Source organism: Diospyros lotus, chromosome 8 (genome assembly GCF_014633365.1).
Source record: "Diospyros lotus cultivar Yz01 chromosome 8, ASM1463336v1, whole genome shotgun sequence".
In the NCBI taxonomy this organism is placed as follows: domain Eukaryota; kingdom Viridiplantae; phylum Streptophyta; class Magnoliopsida; order Ericales; family Ebenaceae; genus Diospyros; species Diospyros lotus.
In genome coordinates, this window is record NC_068345.1 from 41,362,671 (window position 1) to 41,385,024 (window position 22,354).

Genomic DNA, 22,354 nt, shown 5'->3' on the forward strand with positions numbered 1-22,354 from the left:
TTTTAACAACAATTAATGCTACTTATAAAATTATATATTAAATTAAAATTCATAATCTTTTAATTATAAAGTAAAATTTAATAATTTTTTTATATTTTAATATAAAATTCAGTAATTATTTATCCTAATGTTTCGTGCATAAGAGGAGTGGCTTAGGTGCCAATAATGCAGAAGAGGAGTAGAGTAGGGAGGCCTTGCTGCATAAGAGGAGTGGGGTAGGTCCCAATAATGCAGAAGAGGAGTAGGGTAGGAAGGTCTTGATGCATAAGAGGCGTGGGGTAGGTCCCAATGATGGGAAGACAAGAGACACCCTTCTGCCAGCACATCTGAACCTGAACTAAATACGGTAAAAATCAAACAAAATCACAGGCAGGTTATAGTACAGCCAGACCTGCATTTTATCCTCATAACGAGGAACTAAAGCTCTTTCCAAATTTGCTAGTTTCAGCTCACTCAATCACATCTCCATTTCCACATTCAGGTCTGTCCTACGATATTCAGTATTCCAAATGAAGACCAAAACTTTTGAGTTCCTGTCAATGAGGTACCCAATCCTCCGCTCCAGTGCAAAGGGAAAAGGCTTCCCCCCGACCCCCCTCGGGCATTCTGCATAAATCCCAGTACTTCATCAGCTTAGGTTAGGCTGTCAACGCGCCTAGTATGAAAGGTTTGAGGTGCCGAAACTTCAACAGAGTACATGATGGGGAGCTGTAACATTCGATATCAATCAGCATCCTTGCACTTCTTCACCTTTCTCGCGATGTTGCTTACTTTGATGCAATTTATGCTGCTAACTGTGAATCGATTTGCATCTTACGTCCAAAACAAGGTGACGGATGTGGGGAGCGTACCATTTGACTCTCTCCACATGCTCTATCGAAATCTCCCACGAATGGCCTACGAAAAGAAAATACTCTCAAGCTTAGTGCTTAAAAACTGTTTTAACTGCTTTATGGGTATGATTCTGGAGGAAAACCGATAAGCTAACTGTGTGGGGGAATCAAATAGAATGCTATGCGACTTCCGAGATAGGATACCTTCAGATCTAGAAATGTCGTAAATGGATTTCAGAACATGATCCGCCCACAAACCCTCCTCTGAGTCCTTAGCATTCCCGTGAACATGCAATATACCACCCTCACTCCTGCATTATTAACATAGCCATTCACACAAGCCCAGAGCAAAAAAAATTGGAAGGAAAAAGCAGCCAATAAAAGAGCAGAAGACAAGAAGATAAGGCCGACAATAGATAGGAGCACAGCACAATTTCTGATGAAATCAAGAGAGAACACTTTCTTATTCCCCTTCTTTCGGGCAATTACAATTTGCCATTAAGAGGAGAATAGCATTATATAGATTTCTCCAATTAGGTTCAATTTACTTGATTAAAACTCAAGTCAGTGTGACTGGCCGGAACCACTGATGGGATCGCCAAGTAGGAAGATTAACAGCACAAACTGTAATTATTTCTCAAAACCGAGGAAAAATTTAGTTGTGCAGCAACTTATAGTTCCTGAAGAAGTTTCTCTCTACCTTGATCAACGAGTTTAAATGTGGTTATGGGGGGCTTAAGTAACAATAGGCTCAGTCAGGAAATAAATGACACATCAAAAGCAAGCAGTTGGCTGAATAATAAAACAGCAGAGTGAAAAAATCAAGAGACTAGCACAGGCATAGAGGTGTATAATTTTGAGTTGCTTGGAATGACAATATCATTAACTGCAACCTAAAAAATGACCAGATAAAATACCTCAATGCCCTTACAGCAGTAACCCAACTACCCTCGCTAGTAGGCAATAGACCAAGACAAACTCGATCAGCAACTCCCTGTGAAACTAAAAAAGGGATATTAGCGAGGCAAAACTTCCTCATACACAAACAAAAAGATGTCAACATCGGGAATCTTGGATAGGATATACTAAAATAGCAGCCACAGAATAATAGCAGTCCAGGTTATTTCATTAACAATTTGTCCATAAATTTCAACTGAAAAGAGTGAGTTTGAACTGTTCTCAAGGTCCACAGTTTGAACTGTCTGTAAATAATCATAGCCCAGGCCCTTTCATATGTAATGGATAGAACAGAATGTTCTGTCCTATATAAACAAACCCAACCAGGTCTGACAACAATGAATAGGTGTCCCTTACACACAAACTGGCTATTGGTATTTCAAATCCCTGGTATTTCAAATATCAATAGCTTGTCCTGAAGCACTCAGCTGTCAGTTTGCTTACCTTTCAATTATGCAAGGAAAAGCAAAAAGTAGATTAAACTTTCCTCTTTGAACTTGTCAAAAAAGACGATCAAAATCAGTGCAAAACATAAATAGAACTCAGATTATGTCATGCTCAATGATTTAACTTACCCTTGCATCTCAAACCTATAGATCATCAGAACAGAACCACAGTGCAAAAAGAAATAAAAACAACCAAGTATAGATGTTTCTCAACAAAAAAAAAACAAGGTCCATACTTTAGGTGCTTCAACTCGGTTGTCCCCTTCAAGTATGATGCACCGATCCATTACAGAGTTAACATGAAGATTTCGCCTGAGTGCTGCAACAGCATGGGGATTCCACTCACAAGCATAAACCAGTTTTGCATTGGCTCTAATCAACAAATAGTTGTTAGTATAAAAAAACAGGGTTAGCATGCCAATGAAAACATGCTAGCAACTCATGCAGGTTGAGAGTCCATCAGGATTAAATATCTGATTGTGCATGCTGTCATGTAATAATAACCTGCTGTAAGGGGAGTTTGCTGTAATTAACTATAGTTAAGGGGTAAAACAGAGTATTATGGTAATAGCTAGCTGTGAGGGTTGTACTAAATTAGTTGCTGCATTAGCAGCAGGTACATTCTCATGCATGTGAGCGGTTACAGCTCATGGGAGGATAGGAATCCAGCTATATATAGTGGTGAATTCCCTCCTGCGGTTATGTACGAAATATCAGAGAATCTTTTGATTCTCTCTCTCTCTCTCTCTCTCTCTCTCTCTCTCCCTTCTTTTTGCATAATTCCTCTCTCTTTCTATCTGTTTCCTTCATTCCAATTCTACTATTTGATCGGAAACTATTGTCCGCTTCAGGAAGCTGACAATCCTGGTATCAGAGCAGCTCTTGGGCGTCAATGATACTCACAAGAAATTATAATCATGGCCGACGGAACGAGGATGAAACAAATGGAGTCTCAGCTACAACAGGTGACAACGGTAATAACAGAGATGCAAAATCGAGTGGGGATGCTAGAAACCTCTATTGGAGCTAGATTAGATTCCCGGATCGACCAAGCAATGGAATGTTGGAGGGTGGAGAGTCGCGAGCAGAGCAACCTGTTGTGGGAAAAGTTGATGGAGCAAATATAGTTGATTGCGCGAATGTTCACCAATCAACAATCGATAAGGCTCTCTCCCGAGTTTCTCCTGAGGGAAAGAATGGAGCCTATTTTTCTTGGAGTGGGAGTAGAATTGCAACCGATAGGAACGTCGGAGTTTGAGTTCAATACGGACACGGTGGGGGAGAATGTAAGAGAAAGGAGACAGGGAGCGCCGGTTAATTGACACAACCCGAATTATCCCATGCCGAAACTCGAGATTCCAGTGTTTGAGGGGGAGAATCCGAGGTGGTGGACGCAAAGATATGAGCGAGTCTTCTCCCTATATCAAATTCTAGAACAACAGAAGATCACTCTGGCTTCTGCTTACTTGAATGATATGGGAGATGCTTGGTGTCAGGCATGGCTTGGGGCTAAGGAGGGAAGCCCTTGGAGTGTGTTTATAGAGAACCTTTGTGTGAGGTTCGGAGATAAATGCATGAGGGATGTAATCGAAGAGTTTAATAAGCTCAAACAAGAGGGAACGGTCCAGGCCTATCAGCAGAAATTTGAGGAGCTGAGATCAATGATGATGGTGCACAACTATCAGCTATCCAAGGAGTACTATGTCTCGAGCTTCATCAGCCACTGATGGGGACGAGGTGCGGCCTAAGGTAAAAATGTTACAGCCCCATACGGTGAAGCAGGAAGTGGAAAGTCCAAGGTTGCAAGAAATGATCATTGAGGCAATGATGAAAAAACAAGGGAATCAAACGAAAGGGGTGATAACAGGAGGGTGGCAAGCAGTAAATAGGCTGACACCAAGAGAAGGGGGGTCCAATAGTAGAGGTGTCTTGGCCCTACCATCCACCAATCCTGTTCCGGCCACTAGAGGTAAGCTGATGGAGCAAAGGCGGGTAGCTGGCTTATGCTACAAATGTGGGGATAGGTACTTTGTGGGACACAAATGTAAGAGGCAATTGTTGCTGTTGGAAGGGGAAGATGAGGAAACTGAGGAAGGAGAAGAACTATCAGAAAACGAGAGGGAGGACCAAGGGGAGATCTCTTTACATGCCTTGAAAGGGGTGAACAATAATAAGGTTATCAAGGTGGAAGGGAGAGTAAACAATCAGCCGATCATGGTTCTCATAGATAGTTGGAGTACTCACAGCTTCTTAGATGAAGCTGTGGCAAAGAGACTTGGGTGTGAGGTAAGTCTGTCCCATCCCCTATCAGTAGCGGTTGCCAACAGCAACAAGGTGATGGGCCAGTCATCTTGTAAGGGGTTTTGCTGGGAGATGAAAGGAGAAAAATTTTCAACAGATCTAAGGTTGCTCAAGTTAGGGGGTTGTGATGTAGTGTTAGGGGTGGATTAGATGAAGAGAGTTAGTCCAATCAGCTTCAATTTCAATAAGATGGAGGTGACTTTCGAGAAGGATGGCAATAAAAAGGTCTTGACAGGCAATCTAGAGGTGGGAGTGTGTACAGTCATTTCGGGTAAATGGCAACGAAGAATGTTCAGGGGTAGATTTCCAAAGGTGGCTCAACTCTTCTCTCTCCATGCAGTGGAAATTCAGAAAAAAAACCCCTAAACTAGAAGGAGAGATATGCGTGGTTAAGACATACAGCCCGAGAAAGGTACAAGAACTCGACTCTCTTAATCTACTTTTGATTGAGTACAAGGACCTCTTTGCTGAACCCCACTTCCTTCCACCCAAAAGAGTTTTTGATCATTCGATTAACTTGAAACCTCAAGCCGAGCCTGTGAACCTAAGATCATACCGATACTCCCCTAAACAAAAATCTGAAATTGAGCTACTTATCAAAGATATGTTAAGCAAATCGATCATCCAGCCCAGCAACAGCCCTTTTGCCTCGCCTGTTTTGCTTGTTAAAAAGAAAGATGGTTCGTGGAGATTTTGTGTTGATTATCGACAACTAAACTCCATAACCATCAAAGACAAGTTCCCCATATCTATAGTAGAAGACTTACTTGATGAACTTTAGTATGCCACTGTTTTTACCAAATTAGATCTTAGGTCAGGTTATCATTAAATTCGAATGAAACCCGAAGATATTCACAAAACGGCCTTCAAGACTCATCAAGGGCATTATGAATTTCTTGTAATGCCTTTCAGTTTAACTAACGCACCAGCTACTTTCCAATGCTTGATGAATCGGATCTTTGAACCCTATCTCTGCAAATTCATTTTGGTGTTCTTCGATGATATTCTAATCTACAACCCTTCCTTTGATCCGTACATCTACCACCTAAAAGTCACCTTTGAGGTCCTTAGGTTCAATCAATTATATATTAAAGAGTCAAAATGTGTCTTTGCTCAAGAACAAGTGGAATACTTGGGCCATATCATATCTAAAACGGGTGTGAGCACGGATCCTAGCAAGGTGGCAGCCATGTTAGGCTGGCCACGACCTACTAATGTAAGGGGGCTTAGGGGATTTTTGGGGCTAACTGGCTACTACCGCTGATTTGTCAAAAGCTATGGCATTATCAACCGACCCTTGACCGAATTATTGAAGAAGGATGGGTTCCATTGGAGTCAGGAGGCAGAAAGAGCGTTTGTAGACCTTAAGCAAGTTGTCAACAATGTTCCCACGTTAGGGTTGCCGGATTTCAGCAAACCGTTCATACTGGAAACAGATGCGTGTGCTAGTGGAATCGGGGTTGTGTTGGTTCAGGAGGGTAGGCCCCTAGCTTTCCTGAGCCAAGCCTTGGCACCTAAGCACCTAGGATTAAGTATATATGAAGAGTTGCTGGCTGTATTGATGGCAGTGGATAAATGGCGTCACTATTTGGAAGGAGGGACATTTGTGATCAAAACAGACCATGAAAGTCTGAAATTTTTATTGCAACAACGGCTGAATACTCATTTACAGCAAAAAGGAATGACAAAACTAATAGGACTAGACTATTCCATTCAATATAGAAAAGGGAAGGAAAACAAGCAGATGCTTTGTCACGGTGTTTTGAAAGGGGACAAACGGCTGCTTTAACTGTGGTGATTCCAGATTGGTGCCAAGAAGTTAGTGCAAGCTATGAAGCAAATGGTGCAGCTAAAGAATTGTTGCAGCAGTTAGTGGTCAATCTAACTGCTAAACCAGGGCATACCTTGGAAAATGGCATCATCAGGTATCGAGGAAGGATGGTTTTGGGAAATGACAGTAGACTCAAACACAAGGTGATTGAAGCTTTGCACAATTCACCTATTGGAGGATATTCAGGCATTGTCAATACTTATCACAAGGTAAAACAACTCTTTCAATGGCCAAGATTAAAGAAGGATGTTATGGAATTTGTAATGGGGTGTGACACTTGCAAGAGGTGCAAAACAGAAAATGTGGACGTTCAGAAGAGCCTTGGGAGAGCATTTCCATGGACTTCATTGAAGGACTTCCAAGGTCAGAAGATAAGGATTGTATTATGGTAATAGTAGACAGATTCACCAAATACAACCACTTCGTGGGGCTGTCTCATCCATATACTGCCAGGGAAATTGCTAAAATCTTCATTTCCCTAAAATCTTCATGGATCAGATAGTAGCATTGCATGGAGTGCCCAAGGCTATAGTATCGGATAGGGATAAGATTTTCACTAGCCTTTTTTGGAAGGAGCTCATGCGACTATTGGGAGTCAAGTTGAACATGTCAACCGCCTATCACCCAGAATCTGATGGGCAAATAAAAAGGGTAAACCAAAGCCTAGAAATGTACTTGAGGTGCGTATGCTTCCTGCAACCAAAAACATGGCACAAGTGGCTGGCCACTACTCAGTAGTGGTACAATTCCTGCCACCATAGTGCCATCAAAAGGTCTCCTTTTGAAGCACTTTATGGTTACAAACCACCACTACTTCCAGCAGTTGGAGAGACATCCTCAGTGGCGACCCTAGATGCCTACCTCCAGCAAAGGCAGCAGGCTCTACAAGTGATCAAGACCGAGCTGGACAAGTCCAAGAACCGAATGAAACAATTCGCGGATAGAAAGAGAAGTGACAGGCAGTTCCAAGAAGGGGAAAGTGTCTACTTGAAATTACACCCAAGGCATCTGAAATCCCTATCTCCGAGACCTATCTCAAAGTTGCAACCCAAATACTATGGTTCATTCCTCATAACTGCTAGGGTGGGTAGTGTGGCTTACAAACTACAGCTTCCAGAGAATTCTACCATTCATCCGGTATTTCATGTTTCGCTTCTCAAGAAATCAGTGTCCAAACAGCAAGTCAGCCCCACCCTACCTATTTCTAGACAAAGTGAGGAGCAGCCTAAAGAACCCTGAGCCATTTTGGATAAAAGAGTGATCTACAAGCATGGAGCCCCCATTCTTCAAGTATTAGTCAACTGGTCAGGTCTACACTCAGATAATAATACCTGGGAATACCTCCCAGATCTACTCAATCAGTTCCCACGAGCGGCAAGCCTCCTTAGTATTTCTTGAGAACAAGAAAATTTTGATGAGGGGGGTATTGTCATGTAATAACCTGTTGTAAGGGGAGTTTGCTGTAATTAACTATAGTTAAGGGGTAAAACAGAGTATTATGGTAGTAACTAGCTGTGAGGGTTGTACTAAATTAGTTGTTGCATTAGCAGCAGGTACATTCTCATGCATGTGGGCGGTTACAACTCATGGGAGGATAGGAATCCAGCTATATATAGTGGTGAATTCCCCCCCCTACGGTTATGTACGAAATATCAGAGAATCTTTTGATTTTCTCTCTCTCTCTCTCTCTCGCTCTCTATCTCTCTCTCTCTCCCTTCTTTCTGCATAATTCCTCTCTCTTTCTTTCTGTTTCCTTCATTCCAATTCTACTGTTTGATCGGAAATTGTTGTTCGTTTCGGGAAGCTGACACATGCGTGCACGTGAGTGAGAGAGAGAGAGAGAGAGAGAGAGGGAGAGACTCTGACAAGGCATCGTCAGAACTAAGGTTACAGGGACCCCCCTAAATGGGCTTTACGCAAGTAAAACTTGACATTTAATTATAATTGAAACAGTAATGCAAAAAATGATAACCATATTACAGAGTAGAGGAATAGCAACATAACTATCATAATTAATCATAACCAGAACTGGTAATCACAGTATACCTGACTAGAAAGGGCAGCACAAAATATCCTATACCAGCAAATAAATCCACAATAACTTCATGTCTGCAGTCAAGATGACCCATCCTAACCTTCTCTGAAAGATTGCCCCAGGAGAACATACACTTGGTAGAATCAAAGGAATAGAGAATTCCATTTTCACGATGGTCAACCCAGCCATTCTTTCCCACAAGAATCTCCAAAGTACTGTCCCTAGTTCCAGTAGGTGCAACTTGACCCTTGAAATACCAGCATAATCATTTAACAGAGCACACAACAAAAACAATAGCAAGCCTTAATCCCACTAGGTGGGGTTGGCCAAACCATTTAACAGAGATATAAAACAAAAATGCATAAAAAAGAAAAAAACAATTTGTTGACTCCAATTTAGAGGCAACTTTCAACAACTTATCCCAACATTTCTCCTGAAGGGTAGCCTTGACAACTTGGTAGTATCAAAGCCAAACACCAAGACTTGATGATATACTAATTTAGAAAATCTTCCTTTCTGTCTTATTCCTTTTTTTTTTTTCTTTTTTTTTTTCAGTTAAGAAGACTAGCAATATGAGTGTTGAAGAAGGATGCTATTCCAAAAGGACACTAAACTGTTTGTTAATCTAAAATATCTAGCAATGGAGATAAATATCAATAAGCAAAAACATTGTTCCCCTGATAAGGAGTAAAAAGTGACTGCAACATTAGCCCTTGGGCTAAACAATCCAGGTTACAGCCATGCATTGGCTATCCTTCAGTAAAATTTATTACCAAATTTGAACAGTATATTTCATGCAGGTTTCTGCCTCTGATATCCTTCTCTAGAAGAGGCATGCACGTTCAAAGTATCGGTTCCTTAGCTCCAGAAATTCAAATAAACCCATTTGTCAAGAATGTCTATTAATGAGTTTTGTTCATAAACCTTATCTGATGCAGTTTCCCTAATCAATTAAAAGAAAGATGCAACTATAAGTCATGGCAAAGTTAGATGCAGTTTTGTTCATAAACCTTACCTGACGAGCAAGCCTCTTAGCACCAAGTGATTTGGCAACAACAGGCCAAAGTTCATCTCCAATTGAGTCCCATACTGGATCCTTGAAGGATGACACCGGTAGCACAACAATATCCCCTAGTAGCTCCCATCTGATGCAAACAAAAAATGGTAAATACAAAAGGTATTACAGTATAAGGGCAAGTTCTTGTGAAAATAATAGCCACCAAGAAACTCCTTTTGCAGCTCTGACCCAAAATTATGAATAGTAAGCATGAATTATGTAGACTAAATGCGGCATCTTATTGGTCCAGGGGCAACCAAAAGACAAAGAAATAATTATATGAAACACAAACCTTGTTGGTAGTTGCCCTAAAAGCTCTGCTGGTAGACCTTTGTGTTTCACCAAAGAAGCTACAGCTTCACTCATCACTTTTAGAGGAGAAGTTGATATTTTCCTCAGTTTGACCTCATCTACATGTGTTGTTGCGCCAAATGCTATTAGAAGATTCAAGGCTGTTAAAGAGGTCAAATTGTTCAATACAACTGTATCTCCAGTAAATCTCTTATATGCGTGAAGGTCATTGATCATTTCACATGCTCCTGCAGGTTGATTTTGCCTATCACAGTATAAAGTAAGAAATTTTTGAGTGACAGGAAAACAAATATGCACTCCATCTTCCCTGGAATAGACCTTTCTACCAAGATCTAACCACTCAAACTTCTTTAAGATGTCCTTCCCCAGTTTGGCGTGTTTTCTCTCAAGTTTTAAAACCCAATGCGAATCAAGAAGCAAATTTTCACCATGATCAACATTTGTTCCTGGGAATTTAGTTTTAAAATTCGGGTCAGGACATTCATTTGATATTTGTGCAATTCTGTTCTGTTGGATTTGAAACTCACTGTTCCCTTGCTTTAAAACCCCTTCATCTTTGTTAATTGCGTGCTTCACTCCAATTTCAGTAGGCACTGGGCTGCAGCCCAAAGACATCAAAGGAATTAGGTTCACTTTAGTTGGCTTACAAAATGTTGTTCCAAATGCATAACAAGAAGCCCCACCACCAACAACAACTAGATCATCACCAACAACACTAGCAGTGCAGCGTACAAAAAGATTTTTCCCAACAGAGTCGAGGATCACATGCTTCCACAAGCAGAGCTGCAAGTCAAGTAATGACAATTCTTCACAGTGTTGTCTGACAGGACATCCACCTATTATGCCCAAATAATTTTTATAAACAAACATGGAATGTGAAAACCTTGCATAGGGAGCTTGGCCAGCCACTGTTTCCTTTTTCCATAAACATGTTTGCGTATCAAAACTATAAAAGTCACCCAGTGCTTTCTCTCCATCAAATCCTCCAAACATAAATAACTTAGATCCAGATGCCACCATGGTGTGTGAATGACGAGCACACGGCCATTCTCCATGGATATGTATCTCATTCCACTCTAAACTGAATGTGTCAAGGACATAGAGTGCTGAAGAGACCAAATCACCATTAAGTCCCCCAAATACATATATTTTTGAATCTGTAACTGTTGCTGCATGCCGATGCCTGTATAGAATCAAACTAAGTTAACTGTTTAAACACTTATAAAAACAATTTCTTGAGCATGATTACATATTCATGAACAGAAGGGCAATGTCCAATCTTTTAAAGATATTCAAGGATACAAAATTACTTTACATCTGACTTGACAAGTGACTTTGAATATTCCTTTCTTTTAAGTATTTGATTCTGGAATGGTTTGTACTGACAAAAAAAGGAAGTGATCTCAACAGACATAAGATTTGGAAACATCACTAAGATTAAATTCTATCTAGGGAGAAGTAGTCATGACGCAGATGATATAACTACCAGCATACTGAAAGGGGTAAACAACCATAGAATTATGTAAACTTAAAGACATCAACCTTGGAGGGAATACAGTGCCTGTACACTCCAGTAACTTCCAATCACCCTTTGCTGCATCAAGGGCCCAAACATCATTCAAAATATTCACTGGATCAGCCCTGCCTCCAATAAGAAACATTAGATCTCCCACCATAGAAGAAGTGTGACCCAACCGTGGACATGGAGCCTTCTGGATGCTGATGGTTTTTAACTTACCCCACAATGAGTCAAGTAGTAAAGAGTCATTTCTTCGTGAATGTCTTCCCATGCCTCCAAAACCACCAAAAATGAGAACCTTTGTGTTATCTAAATCATCCAATGTACAGGCAGAGTGACCCCAAAGAAAAAGCTTCTCAAGAGGTTCACCATCAATCATCATCTGAACCACGGGTAGATGGATATCAAAATCCCCTGAAGGCCCTGCCAATGATTTAAAGATTCAGATTTCCTGTGACATTAAAGGAAAGTGTCCTGCAATCAAACATGTATTAGTATGTTACAGTTCTGTCATTGCATCATTACACCCAAAGCAGTGAAGAGGAACACCATATGACATATCAAGTATAAGCATTTAAGATTCACAGGTACTCAGCACATTATGCCAGAATTGTAGATTTTAAGTTTTTTAGATTAATTATAGTTTAAGTAAACATCAAATATTTGAAATTTGATATGCATAACTGGTAGTCCAATATAACATTAGGATCAATTCACTTCACATAAGCTATTTAAGATAAGAGTAAAAATGTATTTATTTGTAATTAGAACAGATTTTGAATTCTTCTTTTTGTTGAGGGTGGAGGTAGAGGGGAAATTTTTTATTCTTTTCCCTCTTATGAGTTCATCTGAGGGAATAAAAATACAACTATTATGTCTCACTGAATTTTCCAAATTGAAAATCAATATCCTGGCCTCAGAATTGCAGCTGGGTTTAGATACTCACATTTAGTTGTTATTTGAAATGATGAGTCAAAATCAAGATCAAAACGAACAAAGATTAAAAATTGCAACTGCCAGGCCAGACTCAAGCCATCCAAAAGATGACCTTATGGTTGGTTTGCTCTTTCTTCAAAAATCAACGTTCTTTCAAAAAAAAACTGCAGTTTGTGCATATACATCATGCTAGTGACCAGACAGAGTCATACAACCCAAAGCCTGTTCATTCATAATGGAATTATGATTTAAACATCGAGAAACTTACAACCAAAAGCACTAAAAGGGATGTTCTCAGTGCACAAGCTCCCTGCTTTAAGAGGGTCCTGGGAGGGTCGTATTTGTACACAGCATTGCCCTTGCTCTGTTTTGCAGAAGATATTATTTTCACAACTCAAACCCATAACCTTTCAGTCAAAAAGGAGTAGCTTTACCATCACTATCATGGCTTGCCCTCAGATACTAGAAAGCACTATCCTATTAAATTTAAAACTTGGTAAAGATGAAATGATCAGTTACAAAAATGAGTGGCTAAAGAATTCACATGATACAAACACTATGAATGATGAAATCAAATTCAAAACTTGATAACGAAGAAGATATTAGTTACCAAAACGAGCGCCGTTTGCCACAATTCTTTCTGAATGCATATCTCCATTTTTCAACACATTCACATCGCCACCAGAATTCAAAGCCCCAATCCTTATCAAGCCATCCTCCTTGCCAGCATATTCTTCTCCTTTCACAAACACCCTTTCACCGGACCCTCCGATTCCCGGCCCGCCAAACCCGTTGCTCAACAACGCGTTTAGAAAACCATCAGTTCGTCGCTTATTAGCCTCCATTTTCTCGTTGGCTATATCCACAAGGAGCCTAACATACTCCGGCGACACGAAAATCCGGTCGCTGTCTCCCAGCGGCACCTCCAGGCGAATCGAGCACCTGATCGCGAGGATCACTCTTTTTCCGGCGCTAGTAATCCCCGACTCTCGAAACCCGCAAGAGATGGCCAAAGAAACGAACGACTGAGCCGAGGAAACGTCCTTCGCCTCGACAGCGATAATTAGGGGTTCAAACCGGAAAACGAGGTTGGACAAGTGAGGTTGAGGTGACGGCGAGCCAAGCGAGTTGGGGGGGAAGAGGAGGTTGAGGACCGAGTCGGGGTCGGCAGGGTCGTGAGTTATGAAGACCCACTGGCCGCCTTTGGAAGCTTTCTTCTTGGCGGCGGCGGAGGAGTGGGAGAAGATGGAGATACGGCCGGAGCAAGAGCTGGTGGTGAAAAAAGATGGGTGGCAATTTATGGTGCGAAGGAGTGGGATTATCGGAACGTCTACGGTGCCCTTCGGAGATTTGTCCGGTTCCGGTGAAGATATTGAAGCCAAAGTCGCTGCTTTCCTCTTCTCGAACTCCATTTTTCCTCTCGAGCAGAGCAGAGCAGAGAGGAACGACCCGTAGGCATGGGGTGAAGTAAAATTGAAAGTGGGCTGGGCCAGAGGCCCACTTCCACTGGCTAGATGATTGTTTTAATCTTCCAGCCCACTTTGGATTTGGACGCTGAGTAAAGTTTAGAAAGAACGTCAAGTGAAAAGCAAATGTTGAAAGGTAGTTCTATCTTATTATGATTTTTAATATTATTATTTTTTATTTTTAAGAATATAAACATCATTTAGATTTGTCTTCCATATTAAAAAAAATATATGTATCGTTTTATTGTTTTAAAAAAAATTGTGACAATGTTTTTTAAAATAATTTTTTTTTAAATTTTACTTTTTCAATTTTATCGTCGTCGTAAGAATTTAGTATAAAAAATAAACTACAATCAAACTATCAAACATAAAAGATTTACGTGAAAACCCAAATTAAGAAAAATCAAAGACAGAAAGAACAAAATATCACTATGATGATATTGGACATCTACTTATAAATCTATCACTCATCTATAAATATATACAAAAACGATTTATATCACTCATCTATCACTATGATGATATTGGACACCTACGATGGTATTTTTATTTTTCCTTTGGCTAAATCAAACCTAAATTTGAGTTCAACCAACTCTCACTAGTGATAGAGAGAAAGACCAATCGATAACTCCATGAATTTGTGCACCACAGATAAAAGATAAACACAATTCAAACAACGTTTGAGTGATTAACACAATTCATAACACACTTTTACTGGACGAACGGTGAGTGATTAATACAATTCATAAGAATCATAACACACTTGCTGGACGTACATCTTAACAAGAACAAATATCACTTTTCATGTATTTACATGAAACCATCAAATTAATTAAGCCAGCAATACATGAACATGAATGGAGTGGCATCATCATCATCATTCAGAGCCTGGCAAACCATACTTGGAAGTACAGTACTTCTCAATCTCTTCTTCTGTTCTCCCTGGAATTCTCCCAGCAATCAGAGACCACCTGCTTGATTAGCACAGCACACCCTAATTAATCAAATTGAAATTATACAGCAAACTTAAACTTAACACCAAGCACAAACCTCCTTCCAACAAGCCTAAACATCCTAGCTATGAGCATCTCCTCATCTTCAGAGAATTCTGGCTTATTGGAATTAGTTTCACTTCTTGCCCCTGAAGGGACAGCAAACCAGCAAAATCATCAAACACAATAATGGATACATACCCTTAAAAGAGTTGAGTCATGACCATCTCTGAACTGACTTAAAAGAGTTGGAATGGATACATACCCTTTTCATCATCCTTGGAGTCCTCTTCAGAGGACTGGTTCTGGCCGTCCATTTGCAGAGGAAGTGGCGGTGGTGTGCGGAGTGGTGTGTAGATTTGAAGGCTGCGGGAAGTGGTTTGACTTGACGACAATGGGAGACTGGTAGTTGCATGGCACTGATGGGGTTGTTGGAGAAGCACACTACTGTTGCTGGGCCTGGGCATGGGCATGGGGCTGCCCTGCACTTTCACCCTGGAATCAACCAGCACAGTCAAAGCCTTGTGAGCAACAGATATATAATCGTCATCTCTGCCCAATCCCCTTCTCTCTCCATATAATGGAGGTACTCATTGGCATTAAATTACATTAAATGGGTGTCCTCCTCTTCCACAAACTGTATATTTGCTGCTTTAATTTCCTGCTACTTCTGTCCAATAGACTTTTCAATTGGTCCCACTCCCATTTGACAATCTTTTCAATGGAAAATCTTTTTTTTTTTTTTTCGTAAGTACCTTGCTATTTGGGTAAAATCTACCCGGATAAAATTATCTTTTTTTATCATTTTAATTATTGATATTAGAATAATTATGTCATTTAATATATATTTTTTTACCAACGATACCCTTCCGGTCACAATTCAAAATTTCATTCTCTCTTCTTTATTAAATTTAAATTTTAGTCTCTCATCTGATTTAATGAATTTTTAGAATCCCAAGAGTCACAATGACTTTAAATACGGATCATTCTACTTTGTTCGAATTGGTTGATACACGAAATCACTAAAAACATCAAATAACAAAAATATTAGTAATGAAACCCGCCTAGTAATTCAGGCAAGCCCCAATTTAGATGCAGTCCGCTTGCATCAGATGCAATTCGCCAGCGTCCCAACCGGGATGTAGCTATTGCATCTAAGATGCAGTCCGCCAGCACTGCATCTGGCGGATTGCATCTTAGATGCAGTATGCAATCCGCCAGATAACGAACTGCATCATCTGGCAAACTACATCTTCGGCCTAGTGTGGGCAGACTTCAACATAGATGAAGTTTGCCCGTTCAATTCGAGACAAGACGACAATTTCAAGATGAAGATATTTTTATCATTTGATATCTTTAGTCATCCCGTACATCAATCAATTCGGATAAAGTAAAATAAGCTATGAATGAAATAAAATAAAAGAAGAATGCAAAGAGAATACATTAATTATAGTCAATGTTGTGCTGCCACCTAAGTGTCATGATTGTCATTATTCATTTTCATAACTAATTTTTTTTGTTTTATAAATGTGCAGCTTTAATATGTTGGGCAGTAGTTTTAAGCAGGAGTTTTAGGAAGAGAAACATATGAGTGAAGAGTTAGAATTTTTATAAGGTTAAAATTGCCTTTCTATTTTGTTTAATATAATTAAAATATTATAAAATAATATAAAATAAGTATTAAATGCCTTTCTATCCAGATAAATTCTATCCAAATAGATTTATCGTTTTCATAAAACTAGATAATTTTTTTTTGGCAGGAATTTCATTCCTATCCCCATACTTTTCTCTCACTCTCCATTAGACTTGCAATCAAATGGAGTCAAGTCGAGACAAGCTTCATTAAATTCAGATTTGACTCCTAAATTAATTTTTAGGCTCTTTAAATTAAACTTGAGTTCGAACTCAAATGACTGCTAACATGCTTGAAATTAAACTCGTCATAATTTATTATTTTATTTAAATTTAATTTATTATTTTATTTTACTATATAGATTATATTATATTAAATGATTAAATTAATATATATAATAATTTTAAACATATTCAATTTAATTATATTATTATAATAATTTAAATTATAATAATTTTATATTAAATAATATATTAAAAATTTATAAATAAACATATTAATGTAATTTATAAACCAACTTGCATGACCTATTCACGAAAATTTTAAGGCTTAATGCATTTTTTAGTCCTTGAACTAATCAAAAAAATAGTTTTAAGATATCAACTAAATTGTGTTCACTATTCATCCCTAAACAAAATAATTTTCTACATTTTTAGTCCTTACCTTAACGATCGTTAAAAAAGGCATTAAATTCGCCTCGTTAGCACTGTCACGTCACCACACACTCATATATTTATATATATATATACACACACCTAGCCATGGTCGCTGCCACAGTTGGGCTTCTCGACGGCGGCCATGGGTTCCCTGACCCTACCGTCGAGGAGCTCAGCTGTGGCGGCGGCCATGGTCGCAAGAAAGAGAAAGAGAGTGAGTGGGGGGCATATGCACCCACTCGCTCAACTGGAGATGCTAAGGAGTGCTGCTGTGAAGATCATGGCGGCCCACTTGACCAGATCCGAGCTGTCGCTTCGTCGAGAGGTGGTGAGCTATATGCTAGACTCAGACTCGCATGGGTTCAGCATGCGGAAGTGGTGGCCGGGGTGGATGACGTGGTGAAGTAGGTGAACAACACGTGGTGCTGGTACACGCCTTGGTGGTGATGCTAGTGTGGTACCCAGTCGGACTTGATCATCCCCGTCTTGGCATTCTACGTGTTTGTGGTGGGAGCGTGGAATTACAGGTTTTGGGAGAGGGAGCTGTTGACCCAGTTCGATTTGAAGTTGTCGATGGCGGAGGCCATTGATAGAGACAAGCTGGAGGATGAGTTCAATGGGATGTCAAGCGGGAGCGAGAACGAAGTTATGAAAGCGAGGAACGACAAGCTGAGGAACATTGGGGGGAGTTTACAGACGGTGCTGGGGACATTGCGACGGAAAAGGAAAGGGTGCAAGCGCTGGTGACCTGGAGGGACTTGAGGGCGACCGTATATTTGTGGGGCTATGCTTGTTGGTGGTGCTGCTACTGTACATGGTGTCATCGAAGATGGTGGCCATGGCGTCTGGGTTTTATTATGTAATATTAATATATTATATTTAGTAGAGGTAATTTTGTTGGCTAAGCACATACTTAGCATTCAAGCTTAGGTGTTATTAATTTAATCATTCACACCTCACCCAGCAATTCACACCTCACCCAGCAAGCTCAGCATTTTAATTTGTGGGATTGACTAATAATGACTGATTAATTAATAGGGAAGATTGAAAGTGACACTGCCTAGCAAGTCTGATTGACGTGGCGTGTTGATGAGGTAAATTTAATACCTCTTTTAACGGCCGTTAACGTAGGACTAAAAGTGTAGAAAATTATTTTGTTCAGTGATGAATAGTGAACACAATTTAATTGATATCTTTAAAGTCATTTTTTTGATTAGTTCAGGGACTAAAAAATATATTAAGCCAAATTTTAATTGAGTTTATGAATCTCTAATTGAACATATTTATGAATTTTAATAAATTGAGATTTATTTAATTTTAATTTGATTAATTTATAAAATAATTTTTAAAATAAATTTAAATTCAATTTATTTATCTTAACGAACTAACTTGAACAAATTTTTATAGAATTAAACATCAAGTCGCTATTGAATAAAATGACTCATTTGAAACCTTACCCCCATTCTGTATCCAATCAGACGTAAAATGATCGTTTCCTAGTTAAAGAGAATAAAGGTTGAAAAATGATTAAAAAATATTTTATATTATTTTCAACTACAAAACACTTAACCCATTCATAATTAAGATTATTTTATAATTAAGAATAATGTGTAATAAACGTAGTTTAGAATCATCAAGATATGTATATAATATATATATATATATAATTTGGCCGTGCAATTTATATTTAAAGGAGAAAATTATAGCATTAATTAATTCAATTATCTCAACTACTCATTGAATATGGAGAAGTATCATATTTTTAGAATAATAAAAATAGAAATAAAATCCTTTTTTTTTTTTAAATCAAGAATTGTTCAACCTGAGGGCGCGGTTAATAAAATAGCCCTCTTTCTCTTTCTGGTTCAATCGGCGGCGGGAAGCCCATGTTTTCCATCTTCGTCGGCCAACGGAACGGGAACGAGGCTGCGGGAAAACAGAGGGGTGTCGGAGGGTCATACTGGAAATCCGGGGATAGAACCTTCCCACTCGATGAGTGGATAAATCCCGTCCTCGGGCTGTCCCAATTTCAAGTCGAGGTCGATAGCCTGTTCAGCGGAAGGATTGAGCGGTCGGGCCGGTCTTCTTCGTATTGAAGGAGGGGCCGGCCTCCTCCCCCTGATCCACTCTTCTTTTTCTCGACGATGACTCAGGATTGGATAAGCCTTCGTCTTCATCTTGCTCGTCCTTAGAACTGCAGAAAAGAATAACAGGAAATCCGAAAAGAGCACTGACGGCAAGGGGAGTCGCCGGTCTACGGTAAGTTCTTCTCTCTCTTCTCTCTCTCTCTCTCTCTCGCGCGCGCGCGCGCGCGCAGGCACACAACACTTTCTGTGTACAAACACACACACACACACACACACAGAAGCTTCTTGATTGTCTTCTCTTCTATTCTCCGACGACCCTCTATCACCGCCCAATTTCTCATTTCACACACTGTTGGTAGCCGCACTGGTGGTGGACTAGGGCTAGGCCAGCAGCTTTCTAGCTTGAAGAACGAGGGCTTGGCTCTTGGGCTGGTTCACTATGGTTGGAGTTGGGCTTGCTCTTTAAATGTGTTCGGCTGGTCCTTTTGTGTCTGGACCTATTAGTTGTCAGGTGGAGAAAATATAATATTGAATGTAACGCTGATTTAGTTTCTCAATTTTTCATTTGGTAGTTACAGATAATCTATATTATAAGTTGACTTTCTTGTCTGAGAGAGGTTTGCCCATGCGACGCTGATTTACGTACTTGGATTTTACTGGCTTATTGCAGAAGCTAGGCCATTTTATGAACAGGGTCTTGCAGATTCCATGATTTTGCGGTTGTTTTCATCAAAAAGACAACGTCTTTTATCTAGAGGCTTTCACATGGGTAAGCAATTCAAGACCCCATGCACTGAAGAAATTGTTTTCAAGGCAATTTGTGTAAACTTAAGGCAAAGAAAATGGAAAAACTTGGACCGGTTAAGTACAAGTCTCACGAATACGGTAGTAAATCGGGTGGCTTGGGAGTTCCGTAACTCGCTCCAGCTAACTCTGCCGTTCTTCAATTGGGCTGGGAACATCAAAGGGTTTTCACTTTCATTAGAATCTTATTGCATTCTAATCCACTTGTTGGTTAACTCTAGAAGGTACGATGATGCCTTATCTTTTATGAAAACTTTGATGCAAGAAATGGGTTACTTGCCATTGGAGGTTTTGAAAGGGTTGGCTGATAGTTTCAAGACATGTTTATCAAACACAGCAGTTTTTGATGCATTGGTTAGGGCCTGCACTCAAATTGGTGCCACTGAAGGTGCTTATGGGGTGATGAAGCAGTTGAGAAAAGAGGGCCACTGGGTTTCAATTCATGCATGGAACAACTTCTTGAATCATCTGCTGAAGTTGGATGAGACTGATAGGTTTTGGGAAGTGTACAAGGAGATGGTATCGTGTGGATATTCAGAGAATGTAAATACTTTTAATCTGGTTATTTATGCTCTCTGTAAGCAATGTAAATTGTATGAAGCAATCTCAGTGCTATATCGGATGTTTAAGGATGGAATTATACCCAATGTTGTTGCTTTTAACATGCTTGTAGATGGAGCCTGCAAGATGGGTGATATTGAACTTGCTGTGAAGCTTTTCAAGAAGATGGAAATAATGTCGGGCAACTATGTTACTCCAAATTCAATAACTTATAATTGTCTAATCAATGGATACTGCAAACTAGGAAGGCTATTGGTTGCAGAAGAAGTTAAGAATGAGATGGTCAAGGCTGGTGTTGATCCCAATGTGAGGACATATGCTACTTTGATAGATGGATACTCAAGAAATGGGAGTTTGGAGCAGGCATTTTGGTGGTGTAATGATATGGTGGAAAGGGGCTTGGTGCCTAATGCTTTTGTATATAATTCACTTGTCTATTGGCTTTACATGGATGGAGATGTGGAGGGAGCCTATTTTGTGTTATCCGACATGATTGACAAGTGTGTACAACCGGACCAGTTCACCTACTCTATCCTAACAAAGGGACTTTGCGGAAACGGGCATATAAATGAAGCTCTTAAGTGTCACAAGTGGATTCTAGAAAATAACCTTGTGGAAGATGCTTTTACACACAATATTCTCATCAACTATCTTTGTCGAAACATGCACACAGATGGAGCCAAGCAACTGTTAGGCAACATGTTTGTCCGAGGGATGATTCCTGATGTTGTCACATATGGTACATTGATTGATGGACAGTGCAAGGAAGGGAGAATAGATAGTGCACTTGGGATTTATGACGACATGATAAAAGTGGATAAAAAATCAAACTTGGTGATATATAACTCCTTTTTGAATGGCTTATGCAAGGAGGGAGAGCTAGATACGGCGAAGCTTGTGTTTGATACATTAGAAAGTTCAGGTTTGCTTGATGTTATAACCTATAACACTCTGTTGAATGGTTTCTGCATTAGCAGGAAGATTGACGAGGCATTTCATTTGTTTTCAAAAATGATTGGACAGGGGAATTTGGTGAACAGAGTCTCTTACAATATATTGATCAACTTTTTCTGCAAGCATGGATATATTCAACAAGCAAAAGAACTTATGGAGATGATGATTCTCCAAGGTTTGATTCCAGATTCCATTTCATACACAACACTTATCATCAATGTTGCCAAGAGCTGCACTAAGGAAGAAGTAATTGAACTGCATGACTATATGGTGCTTAAAGGTGTCATTCCTGATAGTCAAACATTTAAGTCCTTAGTTAGCCCCCTTCTTGTGGGAAGTATGGAAAGTTGATGAGACATTAGTATTGTTAAATTTTAATGTTTGATATTAGGATTTAGGTTTGATTTGAAATTTGGAATTTAGATTTTAAGATTTTTGTACCCAACCCTAAATAGTGGGATAAAGGCAAGGCCTTGTATGGTGTATAATTATAGAATGGCTAGGGTAGTAATTATGATAGCATCTTTAGTTATTTATCTTATTTTATATAGAATTTAGATTTTAAGATTTTAACTTTAGGTTTACTTTTATTTATCTTCTTAAGATAATTGTAGGTAGGTTAATTATATTTTAGTTAGGATTGGATTTTAGCCTACAAAAAGGCTTGCGATATAATCAGCAATCTCCCTTTTTGATGATGTTGAATACAATTGTGATTTTTCTCCTAATCTCTCTATTGTCCCTCTTGGCTTTTGCTTCTTCTTCTTCTTCTTCTTCTTCTCTCCTCTCTCTCTTGGAATTTCTTCTCTTCTTCATCAGTGTTAAGCTTAAACGTTTATATATAAATTTTTTGCTTCTATTTGGAGAGAGCTGTTCAACTGCAAATGCTGGATCTGTATCTATGGCTGTTGGCTACGTGGTGGAATGGATCAAGCAACAATAGCAGCAGCCTTCCTCAGGGCTGACATATGAAC

General features: G+C 39.5%; 3 protein-coding genes across 6 annotated transcripts; 1 reads left to right on the forward strand and 2 right to left on the reverse strand.

The window, feature by feature from the left end:
* Nucleotides 1-202: 202 nt before the first annotated feature.
* Nucleotides 203-13,678, reverse strand: LOC127807499 (tRNA wybutosine-synthesizing protein 2/3/4). Of its 3 annotated transcripts, none has more exons than XM_052345387.1 (10): nt 12,838-13,676; nt 12,496-12,591; nt 11,315-11,714; nt 9,753-10,955; nt 9,419-9,548; nt 8,415-8,650; nt 2,473-2,608; nt 1,751-1,827; nt 1,038-1,144; nt 203-897 (listed from the first exon to the last, which is right to left on the reverse strand). In XM_052345387.1, exons 1-10 carry the CDS (start codon nt 13,637-13,639, stop codon nt 791-793), a joined length of 3,294 nt encoding a protein of 1,097 aa, XP_052201347.1. In that variant the 5' UTR covers nt 13,640-13,676; the 3' UTR covers nt 203-790. The 3 variants fall into 3 exon arrangements, 2 of the variants coding, with proteins under 2 accessions (XP_052201347.1, XP_052201348.1); XR_008024697.1 differs by having other exon boundaries at nt 856-897; nt 1,751-1,835; nt 12,838-13,678; XM_052345388.1 differs by lacking the exon at nt 12,496-12,591.
* Nucleotides 13,679-14,381: 703 nt separating this feature from the next.
* On the reverse strand, nt 14,382-15,115 carry LOC127808257 (transcription factor CPC-like). The gene is made up of 3 exons (XM_052346710.1): nt 14,951-15,115; nt 14,744-14,834; nt 14,382-14,664 (listed from the first exon to the last, which is right to left on the reverse strand). The coding sequence occupies exons 1-3, from the start codon at nt 15,000-15,002 to the stop codon at nt 14,571-14,573; spliced, it is 237 nt and encodes a 78-aa protein (XP_052202670.1). The 5' UTR covers nt 15,003-15,115; the 3' UTR covers nt 14,382-14,570.
* A 3,682-nt stretch (nt 15,116-18,797) lies between these two features.
* On the forward strand, nt 18,798-21,899 carry LOC127808496 (pentatricopeptide repeat-containing protein At1g11710, mitochondrial). 2 transcript variants are annotated; one of them, XM_052347064.1, is made up of 3 exons: nt 18,798-19,233; nt 19,421-19,572; nt 19,732-21,899. In XM_052347064.1, the coding sequence occupies exon 3, from the start codon at nt 19,770-19,772 to the stop codon at nt 21,729-21,731; it is 1,962 nt and encodes a 653-aa protein (XP_052203024.1). In that variant the 5' UTR covers nt 18,798-19,233; nt 19,421-19,572; nt 19,732-19,769; the 3' UTR covers nt 21,732-21,899. The 2 variants fall into 2 exon arrangements, with proteins under 2 accessions (XP_052203024.1, XP_052203023.1); XM_052347063.1 differs by lacking the exon at nt 19,421-19,572.
* The last annotated feature ends 455 nt before the right edge of the window (nt 21,900-22,354 follow it).

Coding starts and splice junctions, on each gene's coding strand:
- LOC127807499 (XM_052345387.1), bottom strand. CDS start 13,639: ATGGAGTTCGAGAAGAGGAAAGCAGCGACTTTGGCTTCAATATCTTCA. Junction 12,592..12,837: donor GGCAAACGGCGCTCGTTTTG/GTAACTAATATC, acceptor TCTGCAAAACAG/AGCAAGGGCAATGCTGTGTA. Junction 10,956..11,314: donor GGCACTGTATTCCCTCCAAG/GTTGATGTCTTT, acceptor GATTCTATACAG/GCATCGGCATGCAGCAACAG.
- LOC127808496 (XM_052347064.1), top strand. CDS start 19,770: ATGATTTTGCGGTTGTTTTCATCAAAAAGACAACGTCTTTTATCTAGA.
- LOC127808257 (XM_052346710.1), bottom strand. CDS start 15,002: ATGGACGGCCAGAACCAGTCCTCTGAAGAGGACTCCAAGGATGATGAA. Junction 14,835..14,950: donor CTCCAAGGATGATGAAAAGG/GTATGTATCCAT, acceptor CTGTCCCTTCAG/GGGCAAGAAGTGAAACTAAT. Junction 14,665..14,743: donor TTTAGGCTTGTTGGAAGGAG/GTTTGTGCTTGG, acceptor CTAATCAAGCAG/GTGGTCTCTGATTGCTGGGA.